We start from the raw sequence: 17,312 nt of genomic DNA on the forward strand, positions 1-17,312 counted from the left end.
GGGGCACATTAAACAGTAATCTCTCACAACCAATCAGCCGGCTCTCATGCCACGTTTTTCCTTCTTTGACCTGGCAGACAGTCCAAGTAGCACTTAAACAAATAGGCTGCTGCAGCTGAAATATGTGGCGCAGCGAACACTTGAAATAAATTATCTGCAGGCTTAGTTCAATGCATTATAAGCATGTCTGTGCAACTGTGGAGCAAAACTCTGCATTGGGCACGCAGAGGAATATATTCCAAGGCTTAGAGAAACAGAATATATGAAGATGTAAAGGAGCTAAATAAACAGGACAAAAACAAACTCCATACTATACACACAATATTTAAATGAAGGGTTTATATACACTAACATTCAGTGCATTTTATCACGTTACATAACTTTAATGTATGTTATGGGGGCTATATCTATAGAGCAACAAAAGGGAGCAAATAACACAAGCACAGAGACATGGCTTTAAAATTCATTTCAAGAAATAAATTTAAAGAATGATGGCATGTATGTGTATAAAGTCCCTCTTACTGAAAAAACAATAAATGCAGTGCAACCATTTTTTTCCCAGTCCTTTTAAATCATTCAATATTGATATAAAAAATGAAAAATACTCTCCATCGAATGTATTTTCTTAACAATTGGCCTAATTTTTTTAGTTAGTTAAAAACCTTTTTTTTTTTCAAGCTGCTAGCAGCAACCCACCCCCCTAATTTTAATGTGGGGTTAGATCAGGGAAACCATTATTTAACAATCACCCATCACTTTCCTACCATTTCTTAATTATAATGCACTTTTTGTTGGTCTATTACACAACATCCTGAGTTACTTTGTAGAAGAGTAGCATGATCCAGAGTTCAGCGTTTTCCAAGAGCTCCTAGCCAGCTCCACTCTAACAGTAGTAGTAAAAATAAGACACACTTTCAATGTTTTAATAGGACTATACAATAAAGAAAACAGAGATTTGGTGTTATTAAAAAAAACAAATATTCTTTCAATCCTTGACAGAGGCCCCAAAATTTTAGCTCTACTACTGGAAATGTATAAACAGAGTTTGTGTAGCTTTTTTTGTTTTTATCCAGTGATTATCTATTTACATACAATCCTCTTAAATAACCATTTCATACATGCATGTCAATAGACTATACTACTCTAAGCAGCTAAGTCCAGACGAGGCGACTTTCAGCTAGAAGGTCAGATCATATCCATCAGACACTCTGGACCAGTTGACATGAAGACTCTGGCTGCAACTTTAAAAAAGTCTTAGCTCTCTATATCTGAACAGACCCCTTTTACTTGGAAAACACACAATTTTATTTTCATAAATTTTGATTTATAAATATTTAGGAAAATAATTCATCGTCAGATTGGTAGGAGACATTTTAATGTTCGATTTACTTGTCAACAACTTCCAGAAAAATGGAATATCTAAAACAAAAAAAGGACAATTATTTTTAGCAGGAGTTTGCCTTTCAAAACAGCTACAGCGGCTTCTTTGGCCATTTGGAAGAAATAATCCCCACACCTAAAATGCATGCTCAAGGAAACATTTGAGATGTATTACTGGGGTACCACATCTTTTTAAGTCTCTTGCACACAAAACAAAAAAACAAAAAAACAAAATTAAAGAACAGAAAAGGCACCAGTAGTTTTATGGAGTTTTGTAGAAATCAGTAGTTTCTGCTGCTCCTATCCCCAGATATTCAGGTATATGAACCCATCACAAGCTGTGCCTTCCTCCCCAAACATCCCTTCAGAAAGGACTACCAGGTCCTCAGATGTCGAGCTGTGCCTGCGCCGAGTCCTTAGAAGATGTGTTTGAGGTGTTTAACACCATAGGTCTTGAAAAACACCAGGAGGATTAAAGTCCACAGGCCCAGGATGAAGCCATCAGGAGGATGCCAGTCTTTCTGCTTTGGTTTCTGTGGGAAGGTGGGTAAGGAAAGGGGGAGGGTAAAGGAGGAAGGAAAGCAGAGGGGATTGGAGTGAGTTATGCTGTGTATATATCTCCTGTTGAGCCAATCTCTGATTGTTCTGTCATTCATGCAGGCAGGCAGGCGAAGAATCACGCACACATTCAACTTTATCTCTTCAAACGTTCGGAGTGCACCTACACACAACATCTCGCACACACAGGTTCAAGCAGGAAGGTGGATGGTGTAGCTCGTCAGCACACCTCCCCGTCTTGTGTTTGTCCCATTCACTGCCACATCATCGCTTTGTGTACGATTATACTTTTAAATCTTGCTCATATTAAACATGCAGCTCACAAGTAGCACATGTATATGCTAATGTGGCTGCAATATTCTGCAGAGAGATGAGAGTTAACCTCTAAAAACATCTTGCGAACTCCTCTGCTAGCGACGAAGCGTCTGCTGCGCTCTAAAGATGTACGGAGGAGATTTCTGCAAACTGTGTCGGTACCTATTCTGATTGCTGTTGCCCAATTAGAAAAGGACCAGTCAGACCTAGTAGCTGGATCCAAGAAACACCCAACTTCTTTCACTGTGAAAATAAAATGCTCCCAGAGAAATAACAAAAGATTGTTTATAACAAGAAATCATATATATACCATCTCTTTATGACATCAGAAGATGAGTTAAGAGAAACTGTGATCATTTTTATAAATAAAAGTAATCAAAAAGGAGTTCCAGCCTTGTTAGAAGAAAAAAGGAAAAAGAAATGTAGATGATTCCCCTTACCCAGTAACTGGAAGAACAAATGCAATTAATTCTGTTCATTAATCCTCAACACCGTACCATAAAGCCACATCCAGGCAAACAGTGTTCAGCATTAACCTTAAGAAACTGAACCCTTCCCCCTAAAAAACAGGCAATAAGGTCCAGAAATATTTCTCTTCCATTTACCAACCATCTTGTTTGGTTGATTTTTTATTTTTTATCTGCTTTCTGTTGTAAAAAGCTTTATTTCATCGAAAAGTCAAAGGATTTTAATCCATGGAATTTTTCCCCAGGTAAATGGGATACTGGGTAATTTGTGAAGAAAATTGCATTCCACCTCCGGTTCAGAGCGTGGAGGTAATAAAAAGACAAAAATAAAACCAGCTGCGTCTGCCATTACCTCAGCATATCTATCCTATTTTAAAGCCTAAACTGCAGCTCACCGCCATGTAAAAACTCACTCACAATTCACTCCTCTTGTCAATCGAGGGTGACACCAGTGGGCTGGGGCCTGGCACTTTGGGCCAGTGGCTCAAAACTGGAGGTATAGCAAACCCCTGGTCAGCTGACGGCACAGGAAGTACAGACATCTCCAAAAATGTCAGAGCCCTTTGGAAATCAAGCAATATATCTTGATAAACTAAGCAGATATTTGAGTTTTAGACAATGATGGCTGCTCACCACATACCTGCTTAACAAACTGGCGGTAATCTACAAGTCTTATGCGCAGATCAGGAACTCTTTTTCAGAAAAGTGCAGACGAAGGAAACTTGAAAAATAGCTTGGGTTTAGAAAAAATTAATGCAATGGATTCATGTTTCTGCAAAAGAAAATGAGCTAAGTCAAAGTTATAAGACCATTTCTTTAGAACAGCCTTTGACTGTTAACTGAGGTATTAGTTTGTTTTAATTACCGACTGCATCTATCAAGTCCTTAATTTCAATGTTTAATTCATCCAAAAACACTTTGACCTTGTACTGAATTGTGTTATGCAAAAAAGTTTCCTTCCCTAATTTAGGCTAAAGAACAATCGACTAATATAGTTTATGGTTATTAGGCATCTGCTTGTATCTTTTCTGTAAATGGTAAAGTTTTAATAGTTTTAATAAATAGAATTACATGCAAATATATTTTGAATACATAGAATGAAATGCCTTCAAGCTTCTATATAAAATTCAAAATAAGCGGCATACTTCAAACCTCAAAACATTTTACGGTTGTGAACGTACCCGGCAATCACTGCATTATATCCAGCGTATAAGAGTAACAAGAAAAATTGCCATGCAGATGGAATATTTCATCTAATCTTGATGACTCCCTCGTAGTATTTCAGTTTGTCAAAGAGTCCAATTGCATTCCAATTTCACTCAAGTAGGCAGTCTCATATGTTTGCTGAATTTCTCCTTTGCCCAAGAGGCAAGTACTGCTGAATTGGCATATGTAGAGTGGAATCCTCTGCTCTATTTGTGTGCATGTATAAATGAGAGCCTAGCACGCTCCTACTGAGGCGTGTGCTGAATGCCCAGTGTCTGCAGCGACTGCCCACTGAGCATCTAATACGAGTCAAATGTGGCATTCACTGTTAAAAAAACAACAACACACCAGCTGATAGTAATATTTCAAGAATGATCTTATATTTAGGTTTAATCTTCTTAATAACTGCTTTGACAGTCCCTGTATAACTAACAATCAACGAAAAATAAACAATGTTTATTAATATCCTATTGAAAGAATGGCTGTTCTAGCCAGCAGAAAAGGGGTCATGATGAGTGTGACCCTGCTCTACCATAAAAAGGACTCAGAAATGCACCTGGTCCGATTTATGAAACAGTATTTTAAACTATTGTTAATATGTTTTAAACAATGCTTATTTCTTGCTCAACTTTCTTCTTTTCAAATCCTTTCAGACGAACAACTGTTTGTGAGCGAGTTGGCCTCCGTCCCCGTCTGTCTTTTTTAAGGCCGTCACTTTAACCCGAACTTCAGGATGTGTGACGACGCTGTGAATTTTCAACATAGAGAGGCTGTAGACAGCAGCAAAATTGGATTAGGTCTAGGTCCAAATTTATTTAACAGCTCAATCAAGTCGAATCAATAAAGCTCTGCTGCTATCCGAGAATGCTAAAGCAGCTACAGGGAAGCATTTCTGGGTCACTTTAGGGGTTTTTATCAGAGCAGGGTAGTGTTTGAGAAGGGGGAAAAATAAAATTAATTCATAAATACATTTCTGCCAAATGTGTTTATATTACAAAATGCATTCAATGTTTAAAAAAAATACAAATCAAAAGACATCCCTAATAAAACCTAAGATGCAAACAGAATACCCTTCCACAGTTCTGTTGATAAGTTTGTATAAACTCAACATGGGCATGAATGTAATGATTACAGTAGAGCTGTTTTGTAATAGATTATTCTATCCTATTTTCCGTGGATTTCAGCAGATTATTTTAAACATATTTTTAAAACAAACAAATCTGTTTTTCATTTAAAACTTTTACATTTAACATGCACATTTTACAGCTGTAGCCATTAAAAAAAATCCCCACTTTCCTTGATTGGTCCTTGGCTGGTCCTTAGCTATTCCCCTAAAACTCCTTTTTAAACATCAATCTTTGTACTAAAATATTCTGTCATGATTTGTGGACAAAAAGATTTAAAGAGAAGCGTCAGCTGTTTGTCAGACCCTGTAATTCAGTAAAAGGATGGAGTCAGAGTGAAAAAATATGTTGGGTTCATGGAGGGGATATTACTGGGAGTTGCAGGGTAGTGGGCTGCCATTCGGCTGGTGTTTGACTGGGAAGGGTCATTTTGAATGGCTGCTACTGTAGTAGTTCAGAAAAAATGCTTATACACTTTAATACAGTGCAAATTTTAAATAACTATAACCTATATTTACTTTTTTCACAGACATTTACATATTCTTGCCAACTAATTTTACCCAACTTGCGGCTGTGTTCTGGACACTCCCAACCAATTTATAGCCCATTACATTTACAGCCATACTCCAATATTTGACCAAAGTCTAATGCTGATGAAGATTCTCAGTCATCTAGGTCATAGTCATTCCGTAAAAGTTTAAATTAACAAACAATCCACTGGACTTGGTTTCCAAGATTTGAAGACGTTTCGCTTCCCCTCCAGGAAGCTTTCTCAATTCAAATGTCTGGATCCGCAGTGAGTTTGAGTCTTTATATAGACAAGACCTTGTATTGCTTGGAAAGATGCAAATAGAAACCGAGGAGTGGGTCAAACGACCCACTCCTCGGTTTCTATTTGCATCTTTCCAAGCAATACGGAACCAAAGTCTAATGTTGATGGATGCCAGAGCTAGTCCAGAGTCAGTCGACAACAAACTGCATCAGCAGGAAACAGAAAAAGCACAACTTGTGCGTTTTCAAAATATTTAATGAAAGATAAAATAGATTTTTTGAAGGTCTTGCTATTTTGATAAATATAAACATATATTGAGGCAGTTTTAACAAGTAATAATTACAAAAATACGATATATTCAATTAAAGTTTCTCTCCTTCATGTAGCTGTTCTTTATATTTACGACAAACAGCTGCAGTCAAGTAGTTAATCAGCTGCAGGCTCAGTTCCTGTCCATCATAGATATGGCTTTAGCTGTCCTTAGCGGCTTGCTTCTCTTTTAGGTTATTCGTTCAGTTTTTGTTGGGTTGGAAGAAACAAGAAAATCAAATCTCTTTAACTAGTTACTTCAAAGAAAGTGATTGAACTCAATGAGGGATCTACATTTTGGATTACAGCATTTTTCTTAAAACGAAACATGTCTTTACGTCCTTCTGTTAGAACTATATTAGACAAAGAGAGAGAAAAAAACTCATTTTGGGATGAGTTTCAAACACTTGAAAGTCAGCACTGTATCCTCTGTAGAAAGTGTGAAACTAAAACCTCATACAGTGTCAGACTTACTTTGGGGAACGGCAGAAATAATGAAGCTCAAAGTAAAAAGATGCTTTTAGCTTCTAAAATTATGGTGCTTTTGTTAGAGATTGACAGAAAATGCGGGAAACGTCTCAGACAAGGGAACAAAAGAGGTCTTGTTTTTGTGACTAACAGACAAGAGTGGGTGTTTAGTCCAAAAATATCCTGAATTAGCAAGTACAGAAAAGCTTATTTCTAACTGAAGGTACGGTGAGAGTGGTTTACTGACCCACAACAAATTTGATTTTGGTACAAGGACCATGTGCCTCACAACTGCAGTGTCAAACTGAGTTACAGTTTGAAAAAGTTTTTTAAAAACAGAAATATAGATTTGTATTTCCTTTTTTTGAATTTGACAACAACAACAAAAAAAAGCTGTTTGTTAAATCTTTGCTCGGACCTCCCTCCCTTCCTAATTGTTTATCAGTCCTGAAAACAGGATGGACTATTTTAAGTAAAAATAAAAATAAATTAAAGTAATTTTAATTAGCTAAGTATTGTTCCTGAAAATAAAAATAAAAAATACATGAAACACATCGGCCTTTTATGAGAAGAGCAAACCTTTTCAGTCAGTAGGTTTTATTGATTAGACTGATTCAGGAGCCTGGACCCTGGGGCCAAATTAAAACATGCATTACACAGCAACAGTTTATCAATTTGAACACTTTTTAAAGAAAAAAGTCTTCTGTAATTCTTAGGTCATGAATTGAATAATTATCAGTTATAAATAGTTTAAATCTAACCTCAAACTGAAAAGAAAAAAATGATAGGTGCAGTCCCACTCTGTTACATTTAAAAATGTAAAGCAGAAATGAAAAAAGGTGCGTAAAGAACTAAAGTATAAAGCTCAGAACCAGCTTTACCTGCAGCAGAAAGTTGAAGTTGTTGCCCATCTAACTTAATCAGTATTTTACATAATCAATATATTTTTCACCTAAACTTTTCAACCACATTGCTTCGAATCATTCAAGTTTGCAACCATATGCTTCTTTGCAGCTATTGCCATTTTAGCATCTTAGTCAGCTTGAAGTCAGAACTTTCACTGGTCAATTTTGTTCTCCCTTTTTTGGGCAGTTCTGTTGGAGACAACCTACTGTGTTTGGCATCTCTTGCTTTTTGTAACAACATATAGATGATGGGCAGGCAGCTCTACATTTCCCTCCAGAGCAGTTCATTATCAGCTTAGAAATTGCAAGGTTCTTCGCCTGAAAAACAACCGATGCCATCACCTCTCCAGCTCCAGGCTTGACAGCTGCCGTGAGGATTGTTTCTTTGGAAAGCTAACCATCCCTACTTTAGTCTCATCTGTTAAATTGTTATCCAAAAGATTTGTGGTTCTTTTAGATCTAGGTCAAGTTGACATATTCTATTTTAGAGAGAAAAGGCCACCTCCTGTCAGGCACTTCCAAAGAGACCATACTTATTCAGTCTTTTCTAATTGTATTGTAATTGAATAACATTTTACAAGCTAACTGGGGCCTTAATATCATTAGATTATTTGCCTTTACTTGGATCATTGCATTATTTAACCATTGGGTAAATGAAATCTATTTTAATTTGTAGCCATATAAATATATCTACCCTATAACGATTCTGCAAACAGTTTGGCTCACTACAGAATAATAAACTTTATATTGCTTGGAAATGTCTAAAAGAAACCAATCTAGAGCTTGCTTCTCTACTTTTCACCCTGAAATTGCGTTCAGACACCTTAATGCTATTTATTGTCAGCAGGTGGCCGAGCAATCAAATGGATTTAATTAGCAACTCTATCACTTTGAATCCTAAACAAACTGTTGTGGTAGCCTGTATTTAGTTTTGCATGCATTATTTCAGATTAGAACCTGAACAGTTACGGTTTTTACATCCTGTTTCATGAAATAACACTTCAGGAGGATATATAATTCTTTACAACCAACTACTGTATTTATTTTCATATGTGCATCCCATTTAGGTTTTAGCATCAGTAAAAATTTGCCCTCTGTCTATATATGAAGGATATAACAAGGCTAGCATGGAAACTTTTCCTGTATCTCCTCTAACTATACAAGGAGTGAACTCACTCACATACTGACTTCTACTCTATGTTTAGGCATATTCTTCTTTTAAGTCTCTTTTGTAGACTTGTCCATAAAGATCTTTACTGTATAAGTCTTTAGTGTTTCTGTGCAACCAATTAATAACCACATAAGAAGAGCTGCAACCTATAGCAATTCGGCAACCTTGAGCTACAGAGGGAAAAGCTTATATTCAAACATATTCTGTATAATTGAAAAACTGCTGAACTAAACAGGGCATGCGAAGAGACATTTATACCTGGGTGAACAACTGCCAACCTTAAAATGACCAAATCATTTATTATTCCACAGCAGCTTTATTGCAAGTAGCATTATACGGCCCTATTCCATTTTTAAACTTTTATATTTATTTTTTTGACACTTTGATTCTGTTAGCATCATTTTGGTGAACCACAGGTCAATTTGCCAGAAAGCTTCAACAATTTCTAAATGTTTTTTTCTGGTTCAAACGGACGCATAGTTGGAACAAAAGTGATCTTCCCCACTGAGACTTTGACCAAAACCCCATGAATTATGATTGGCAGCTAGTTCTTACCACTTCTACACAGTGACTGACTTCAAACAGCATAAACATAGCAGGAAACATGCTGAGTTTCCCTGCTGCTTTTTTTCTCTACAGGACGCAGAGGTTAGGTGGCAGAGGGAGGAGAAAGGCAGCAATAAGGAGTCATACAGGCTTTACTAAAACAGAAGGCTTCGTGTGAAAGGACTGTGAGCCTGTGGCCATCAGGGGCAGGCAGATAAGCGCAGGAACAATGGCAACTAGAGTTGTGTTTGTGCGCCTGTTAGTATTTCTGTAAAGTATGTGTGTGTAAGAGTTTCTATAAGAGGATGCCCTCAGGGTAAAGAAGAGAAAAGGGGGATGGATCGAAGGTGACAGGTTGCCACATCAGCAAACCCAACAAGGAGATGAGAACATGGGGAAAGGAAAATTCAGATAAAATCAGAAGAGTGCAGAATAAAGGTTTACATCTGCTCAAGGTTTACTTGCATTTATGTTTCCTGCTCAAATATTTGAAAATATAGGAACAACACTGGAGTTTGTGAGAAATTAGCTAAAAGAAGGTATCTATTAAGTTTCCAAACCTCATAAAACCCAGTGAAATTGAAGGTATTAAAAAAATTATTGTTGGACTGTAGATACTGTAAAACTGCGGCATAAGTGTGCACACTTTTAAGAATAAAATTTTGTTGAAGTGTCCTTAAGGTCAATTTCTGCATCTTCTTAGGCAGATTTAATCACCCGATTAAACCTGCTGTATCAGCTTGTAAATCCAAGTCATTTTTTTTTGTGCTAAAAATACTAGTTTTGGTTTTTCATCAATTGAAGAACTAGACGAATAATAAAAACGGCAACTGTCCATTTGAAATGCTTAAACCTGACCAGTTATATGATAAATATTGTCACGTGTATAAAACATTTTTTAAGATATTGTATCTACATTTAACTGTCTTGTATTCACTTGTTGACCTTTATGGGAGGCTTACTTTATATACAGATAGGAAATAAACATTTTTTCCCTAAATCACACTTAAACCTTGTCAGTTTTAGTTAACTAAAACTTACCAAAAACATTCACATTTTAAATTACATAATTGTGACTAAAAAAAAAAATAGGACTTTCATCCAGAAGACTAAGACTATGCTTAAAACTAGGAACGCTGCTAAAAACAGTACTAGTCAAGAGAAAGAAGAACACTGAAAGTAGATTTTAGATAGAAACCACATCCAGTATTTGCTTCCTTTGTTCACCAATCACTGCTGTTACAAATGTTTACTCCACCACATCATTGACCCATGTAACAGGAGATCTTCTTGACCTTTCTCAACTTCTGTCAAAACTATGGCCTCAGCTAGTGGATACAAATTAGATACCAGCAAAATTGTGGCAGGATTTTTAACCAAATGCTTTCAACTCAAGAGGCAGGATTGCTTTTATGATCTATTAGTGTATATCTATGCAAGTTTATGCAGCCAGTTAGTTGAAGCATTTTTTTTTCTTTTATTGTTTTGGGTTTTTTTTGCTTCAACATGTGACGTGCAATAAGTAATGTAGAAACAAATCAGCAGAGCAAAATCTGTGGAAAAAAAGCAAAAATCACACGGTTCTGAAAGAAAGTGTGATTTTTGTTTTATTACAAAATGTGAAAGTTTAAGTTCTGAACTACATCACTCAATACCATAACTGGAAGTTCCAGGGGTTATAAAACTTAAAACTTTGTGTATAAACTTAGGCTGTTTTCATAGTAAAATCTGCCCCGACCTTTATATGTATATCAGTTGGTGCATGTCAGCAGAGAATGTCTCAGTATAGGCTTATTTTTGTTCAAATTGAAGGACTATTGACCTCAGGACTCTCAATTAAAACTTTGGATAACGTTGATATAAAAGGTGACAACATATTTACTGAGAAGGCTGAAATTTTGTGAATGATGTCAGTCAGTTATTCCCTAACATTGATGTGGATAACTATATAAAACCACAGATTGTCATAAGAATGTTACCGTATCAGTAAAACAACAACATATTACCATTATAACACACTACCAATCTTGCACTTTTGGCTTATTTGAGTGGGTGGAATTTCTAAATATTTCCCACCAGACTAAATGTTGAATCTCAACCCCTGCATTTGCTATAATTTACATTTCTGCTAACTAAATAAACTGCAGACTGTGGCTGCAACTAAGGATTATTTTGCAAATCGATTAATATGTTGATTTTATTTTCCTTTTTTGATTAATAGATTGGATAACCAAAGATAGTATTTTTTAAGGAGACTTTTCTACAAAATTAGACCAGGTGAAACTCAAACTTTTCCACTTCAGGAGTTCTGGATAGAGCACGTTGACGGACGAAATTTCTTTTTTTTTTCTATCCTGAATGAAAAATTTTCATTTTTTTATTATTATTTATCTTTTTTTTTTTTTTTACAATCTTGGTATAATTACTGCTCTAAGTGGGTTGCTCTGTCAACAAAGGCATGTTTTAGTGTCTCCATACGCCAGTTAATTCACAATCCCAGAGTTTGAGGGAAGAGTTTAGAGGCACAGGCTCCATGCTGCTTGATATGCAGATTTTTACTTTTCTTATTCAGTAAAGATCTGGGGTGTCAGGTCATCTACTAATGTTGGTCAACTCCATTTTCTAAAGTCCACAATCAATGGAGCCATCTACGGAGAAAATTTAAAGCACCTCCTGCTCCCCTCTTTTGACAAGGTTTATGGATATGCTGATTTTGTCTTCCATCAAGACTAGATGCAGTAAACAATGCAAAGGAGCACAAGCCAAGTATTGAGTGCATGCAAATAAAAATATTTACTAGAAGCCAGATATTTCCCTTTTTAAAATATTGTATGCATTGATCTTATTTATTATTCTAATTTTATACAAAAAAAAAAAACATTTTCAAAATTGACTGCCCTAGAGTCAAGCTCATTTACACCAGAGTTATGATCTCATTATGGTTAAATGATCAGTGAATCACCATAAAGATGCTTCTATACCTTGTAGACAACCTTCCCAGGGTTGTTAAGGCTGTTAATAGCTTTAAAGTTGGATCAATGTTATATGGAAGCCTATTGACAAAAAAATGGGAGGTCACTAACTTTATATGCAAGTCAAACCAGGTAGGCATATACTTTAGTTTTTATAAATTTAAAGCAAGACAGTGATATTTGCACATCTGCATTCATGAAATATGTTTATTTTTCTAGTAAGGAAATGCAAATGGTCGATAGGTGATAAAACCGCAACTAAAAAAGTAATGAGTGCTAACTGACCTTCACTGACAGCCATTGAAAGGGAAGGACAAAGACCTATAGAGAGCGGTCTGCATTCATTATATATCTGCAGTGTTGTGTGTTTAATTCACCAATAAAATCAATTAACAGTTTCTCATCTGACTGATTGGAGCTAATTAACATGATGTTAATAGCCGTTGAGGGAAGTCTTATACGTCTTGCCAAACATTTGGAGTGCAAGGACAAAACCGAAGGAAATTTATGTTATGCAGACTAGAATAAAGGAACAGCCGGCGTTGTGTGCCGCTAGGACACTTCACAGTATTGCCTTGTTATTTACGCCCCCAGCAAGTGCTGAGACAGTCAAAGTAGTGGGTGTATTATTTTCTTATGAAGCAGATCTTTTTCTGGAGAACGTTAATAGGAATTTCAGGGCATCAAAATAAATTCCAGCATATATTTGATTACACAGACAGATCACAGGCCAAACCCAGCCTACCTAAATCCCTACATCTGACTATTGAAAAAGTGTCATTGTTACAGCCTGATTGAGGACAGGAGGATTTGTAAGGAACGGGAGGGTAGGCGAAGCATTAATTTTCACTGTTTCCATTTTCAATTCTCCTGAGCCATATGGGGTGGCGTCAAGCTGGCAAAGGAACAAATAACAATTTGACGCCGGAGACCAAAGCTCACAGCGACGGCTAGGAGAGAAAAAAAAAAAAGTACAATACACAAGAGAAGCAGGGAAGGGAAATAAAGGATACGAAGGAACTTGAGTTATTTCCAGAAGTGAACATAATGTGATTAGATGCTGGCAACAGGAGAGGTGTGAAGCCTGACGGAGACGGTGGCACTACCTCCGTGGCAGGACATTAATCACCTCAGCACACAAATACAAACACTATAAGAACTTTGTTTACACTACACACAAATTTCCTTTATCTACTTTCTGTCAATCTGGTGACTCATTTTCAAGTCATCTTCTGATTTACTAGAAAATAAATTGAGCTTCTTTTCAATCAAAGAAATAAGGTGCGTATCAATGAAATTATTTCATTTGATAATTAGGGGAATTCCTTATATACAGATTCATGACACTAATAAAAATCCTCAATAATTAGTTAAAATATTACATAGTATCAATTAAAAAATATATGGGCTTAATGAAAACTATGTCTATGTGCTATCCAAGTGTGCACTTAAACCTTGCTTTGGCCTCCATTTGCACGAATTACTGCATTGTGGTGTGATTAGTTTGTGCTTCTGCTGTGGTATTAAAGAAGTTTGATTTGCTTTAATATCCACCTACATTTAGCATGTCTGAATTAATGGATCTCGTGTTTCATCGTCTTTTTTGACAGTACTCCCTTATCTAAATGTATGTAAATGTAAACCATAACCATTTAATTACTTTTTGTAATGAATCTGGTTTATACTTAGTTAAATACAGGTGCTGGTCATAAAATTAGAATATCATGAAAAAGTAGATTGATTTCAGTAATTCCATTTAAAAAGTGAAACTTGTATATTATATTCATACATTACATACAAACTCATATATTTCAGATGTTTATTTTGTTTAATTTTGATGATTACAAATGACAACAAATGAAAATCTCAAATTCATCATATCAGAAAATTAGAATATTGTGAAAAGGTTCAAAATTGATGGCCCCTGGTGCCACACTCTAATCAGCTAATTAACTCAAACCACCTGCAAAAGCCTTTAAATGGTCTTTCAGTCTAGTTCTATAGGCTACACAATCATGGGGAAGACTGCTGACTTGACAGTTGTCCAAAAGACGACCATCGACACCTTGCACAAGGAGGGCAAGACACAAAAGGTCATCGCTAAAGAGGCTGGCTGTTCACAGAGCTCAGTGTCCAAGCACATTAATAGAGAGGCGAAGGGAAGGAAAAGATGTGGACGAAAAAAGTGTACAAGCAAGAGAGATAACCGCACCCTGGAGAGGATTGTGAAACAAACCCATTCAAAAATGTGGGGGAGATTCACAAAGAGTGGACTGCAGCTGGAGTGAGTGCTTCAAGAACCACCACACACAGACGTATGAAAGACATGGGTTTCTGCTGTCGCATTCCTTGTGTCAAGCCACTCTTGAACCACAGACAGCGTCAGAAGCGTCTTGCCTGGGCTAAAGAGAAACAGGACTGGACTGCTGGTGAGTGGTCCAAAGTCATGTTCTCTGATGAAAGTAAATTTTGCATTTCCTTTGGAAATCAAGGTCCCAGAGTCTGGAGGAAAAGAAGAGAGGCACTTCATCCACGTTGCTTGAAGTCCAGTGTAAAGTTTCCACAGTCAGTGATGGTTTGGGGTGCCATGTCATCTGCTGGTGTTGGTCCATTGTGTTTTCTGAGGTCCAGGGTCAACGCAGCCACATACCAGGAAGTTTTAGAGCACTTCATGCTTCCTGCAGCTGACCAACTTTTTGGAGATGCAGATTTCATTTTCCAACAGGACTTGGCACCTGCACACAGTGCCAAAGCTACCAGTACCTGGTTGAAGGACCATGGTATCCCTGTTCTTAATTGGCCAGCAAACTCTCCTGACCTTAACCCCATAGAAAATCTATGGGGTATTGTGAAGAAGAAGATGCAATACACCAGACCCAACAATTCAGAAGAGCTAAAAGCCACTATTAGAGCAACCTGGGCTATCATAACACCTGAGCAGTGCCACAGACTGATCGACTCCATGCCACGCCGCATTGCTGCAGTAATACAGGCCAAAGGAGGCCCAACTAAATACTGAGTGCTGTACATGCTCATACTTTTCATGTTCATACTTTTCAGTTGGCCAACATTTCTATAAATCCTTTGTTTTTATTGGTCTTCAGTAATGTTCTAATTTTCTGATATGATGAATTTGAGATTTTCATTTGTTGTCATTTGTAATCATCAAAATTAAACAAAATAAACATCTGAAATATATGAGTTTGTATGTAATGTATGAATATAATATACAAGTTTCACTTTTTAAATGGAATTACTGAAATCAATCTACTTTTTCATGATATTCTAATTTTATGACCAGCACCTGTAAACTAGTTCAATTTGATTGCATTGTAATTTCTTGAACACACCAACAGAAGAGGTGCCTTTTCAGTTCAGATGTGGCCCATCATCAGATTAAGTCTAATCATGTATTCTCATGAGAATATCTGATTAACAAGTAAGGCAAAGCTACCATCCCACTAAAACCAGTCCTACACTCTATTTAATGGCTAATCAAAGACAGGACACTTGTCCATGTGTTCAGTAAACATTGGTCATTCTGCTGCAGTGCAGATGGGCCACGGGGAAGGGGAAAGATGACTCTGCCTGTCAGTACCCCCATCTCAAGCCCAGCAGGAGCTGCAGCCAATAATCGAAATCTCTGCCAGTGGTCATTGGGTTACAGAATGTTTGTGAAATGTGTATGCGTCCTGAATTAACAAAAAAAAGAAAAAAAAAACTTTTCTTTTTTATATTAGGAATATAGAAAATTAAGTCAACATATGAATCCAAGTTGCAGATGTAGAATTCATAGGTTCTGTTTGTGTGGTAACCAAAGTTTCCCAGTGATGGAAATTGGTTTATGGAGGTGCTTTTATGTGAGTAGCAGGCAGCGGATCTGATTCTAAACATTAGCAGAGCTTTCAGGCTGTCATGAACCAATATCCCAGAGGCAGCTGTTGGATGTGGAGACCCCCCGTTTCCTCTCATGATGACAGTAAGCTGCTGGCTAGGCTCAGACCCCTGGTCAGCTTCATTTCTCTGGGCTGATCGACTCTGCCTCAGCCTTTAAAAATTGAAAAGCCAGATTTGACACTTGGCTTTAATTCAGCTACTGACATTAGCTGCTGTGTGTTTATGCATCTAAAGTGGGAAAAAAAAAAAAATGCCACAACTGTCACATTGCGGACTGCAAAAAAAAAAAAAAATGCAATTACAGTAAATTAAAGATAGCCTGGCAGCATTTCAATTTAAGTCATAATCCCCAAGAGGCATAATGCGCATTAAATTTAGACAACATAAAATGTGGAACGTGTAGAAGGCAGTCATTAAAATGGCAGTCACAAAAAACATCCGTAGTTAAACTTTATATGTTGCACTATTCTGAATTTAAGATTAAGATGCTTAAATCCACAAACTGCCAGTGATAACATTAAATAAATTAGAAACCATTAGACCAAATAACACTAACTTTAACTTTCACTCAGTGAAGCCGTTCTTCTGATGAAGTGGATGTACCTTTACATTGGTGGTGATGCTAAATTACTCTACCTTCTACCTTCCACTCAAACTGTAACCCCACAGCATGATGCCCCCATTACTATGTTTGATTGAAGGATTATAAGCGTTTTAAGTTTCTCATACTGGTTTAGTTTTGATTGTAACTTTTTTTTCTTCTCTAATTCAGTTAGTTTTAGAATAGTAGTGATGTTATGAGATGAGCCGAGGCTTCGAGGCGTGTGTCGAGTAATGGAGGGGGCGTTTCCCCGAAGCGCGTGTCGAGGCGTGATTCATTTAGAGGAGGGGCCAAAATTGATGACGTCCGAGGCCTCGCTACCGTGATACCACGTGACCGCTTCGGTAAGAATTTTGACAGGCATCTAAACAGTCTCAGTGTTCAGTCAAGATGTGGGAGATTGGAGGAGAGCTGCTGTCAGCAGGATAAAGTTTGAATAGATTCTAAGAATAAATTGGTTGTCTTTCCAACCAATCTAGTTGCTTAAAGCTAATTGGGTTTGAATAAACAATATAATGATCAAAATCTGAGCAAAACCACCAGACAAAGCCAGTGTTAATACGTCAGGGTTAAGAAGTATTTTCTCCCAGATGAGACTGTCCACATGAGTGGCGTCCTCTG

General features: G+C 37.0%; 1 protein-coding gene across 1 annotated transcript in view; it reads right to left on the reverse strand.

Annotated features, from left to right (window-relative positions):
• Positions 1 to 320: 320 nt before the first annotated feature.
• pigk (phosphatidylinositol glycan anchor biosynthesis, class K) overlaps positions 321 to 17,312 on the reverse strand; it is a 54,987-nt gene continuing 37,995 nt past the window's right edge. The window contains exon 11 of the mRNA XM_038291944.1: positions 321 to 1,913. Coding sequence (XP_038147872.1) covers positions 1,797 to 1,913 — 117 coding nt within the window. The 3' untranslated portion in view covers positions 321 to 1,796. The remainder of the gene's footprint in view (positions 1,914 to 17,312) is intronic.

The sequence above is a fragment of the Cyprinodon tularosa genome, unplaced genomic scaffold, assembly GCF_016077235.1.
Source record: "Cyprinodon tularosa strain WSP-4 unplaced genomic scaffold, ASM1607723v1 ctg304, whole genome shotgun sequence".
NCBI lineage: Eukaryota > Metazoa > Chordata > Actinopteri > Cyprinodontiformes > Cyprinodontidae > Cyprinodon > Cyprinodon tularosa.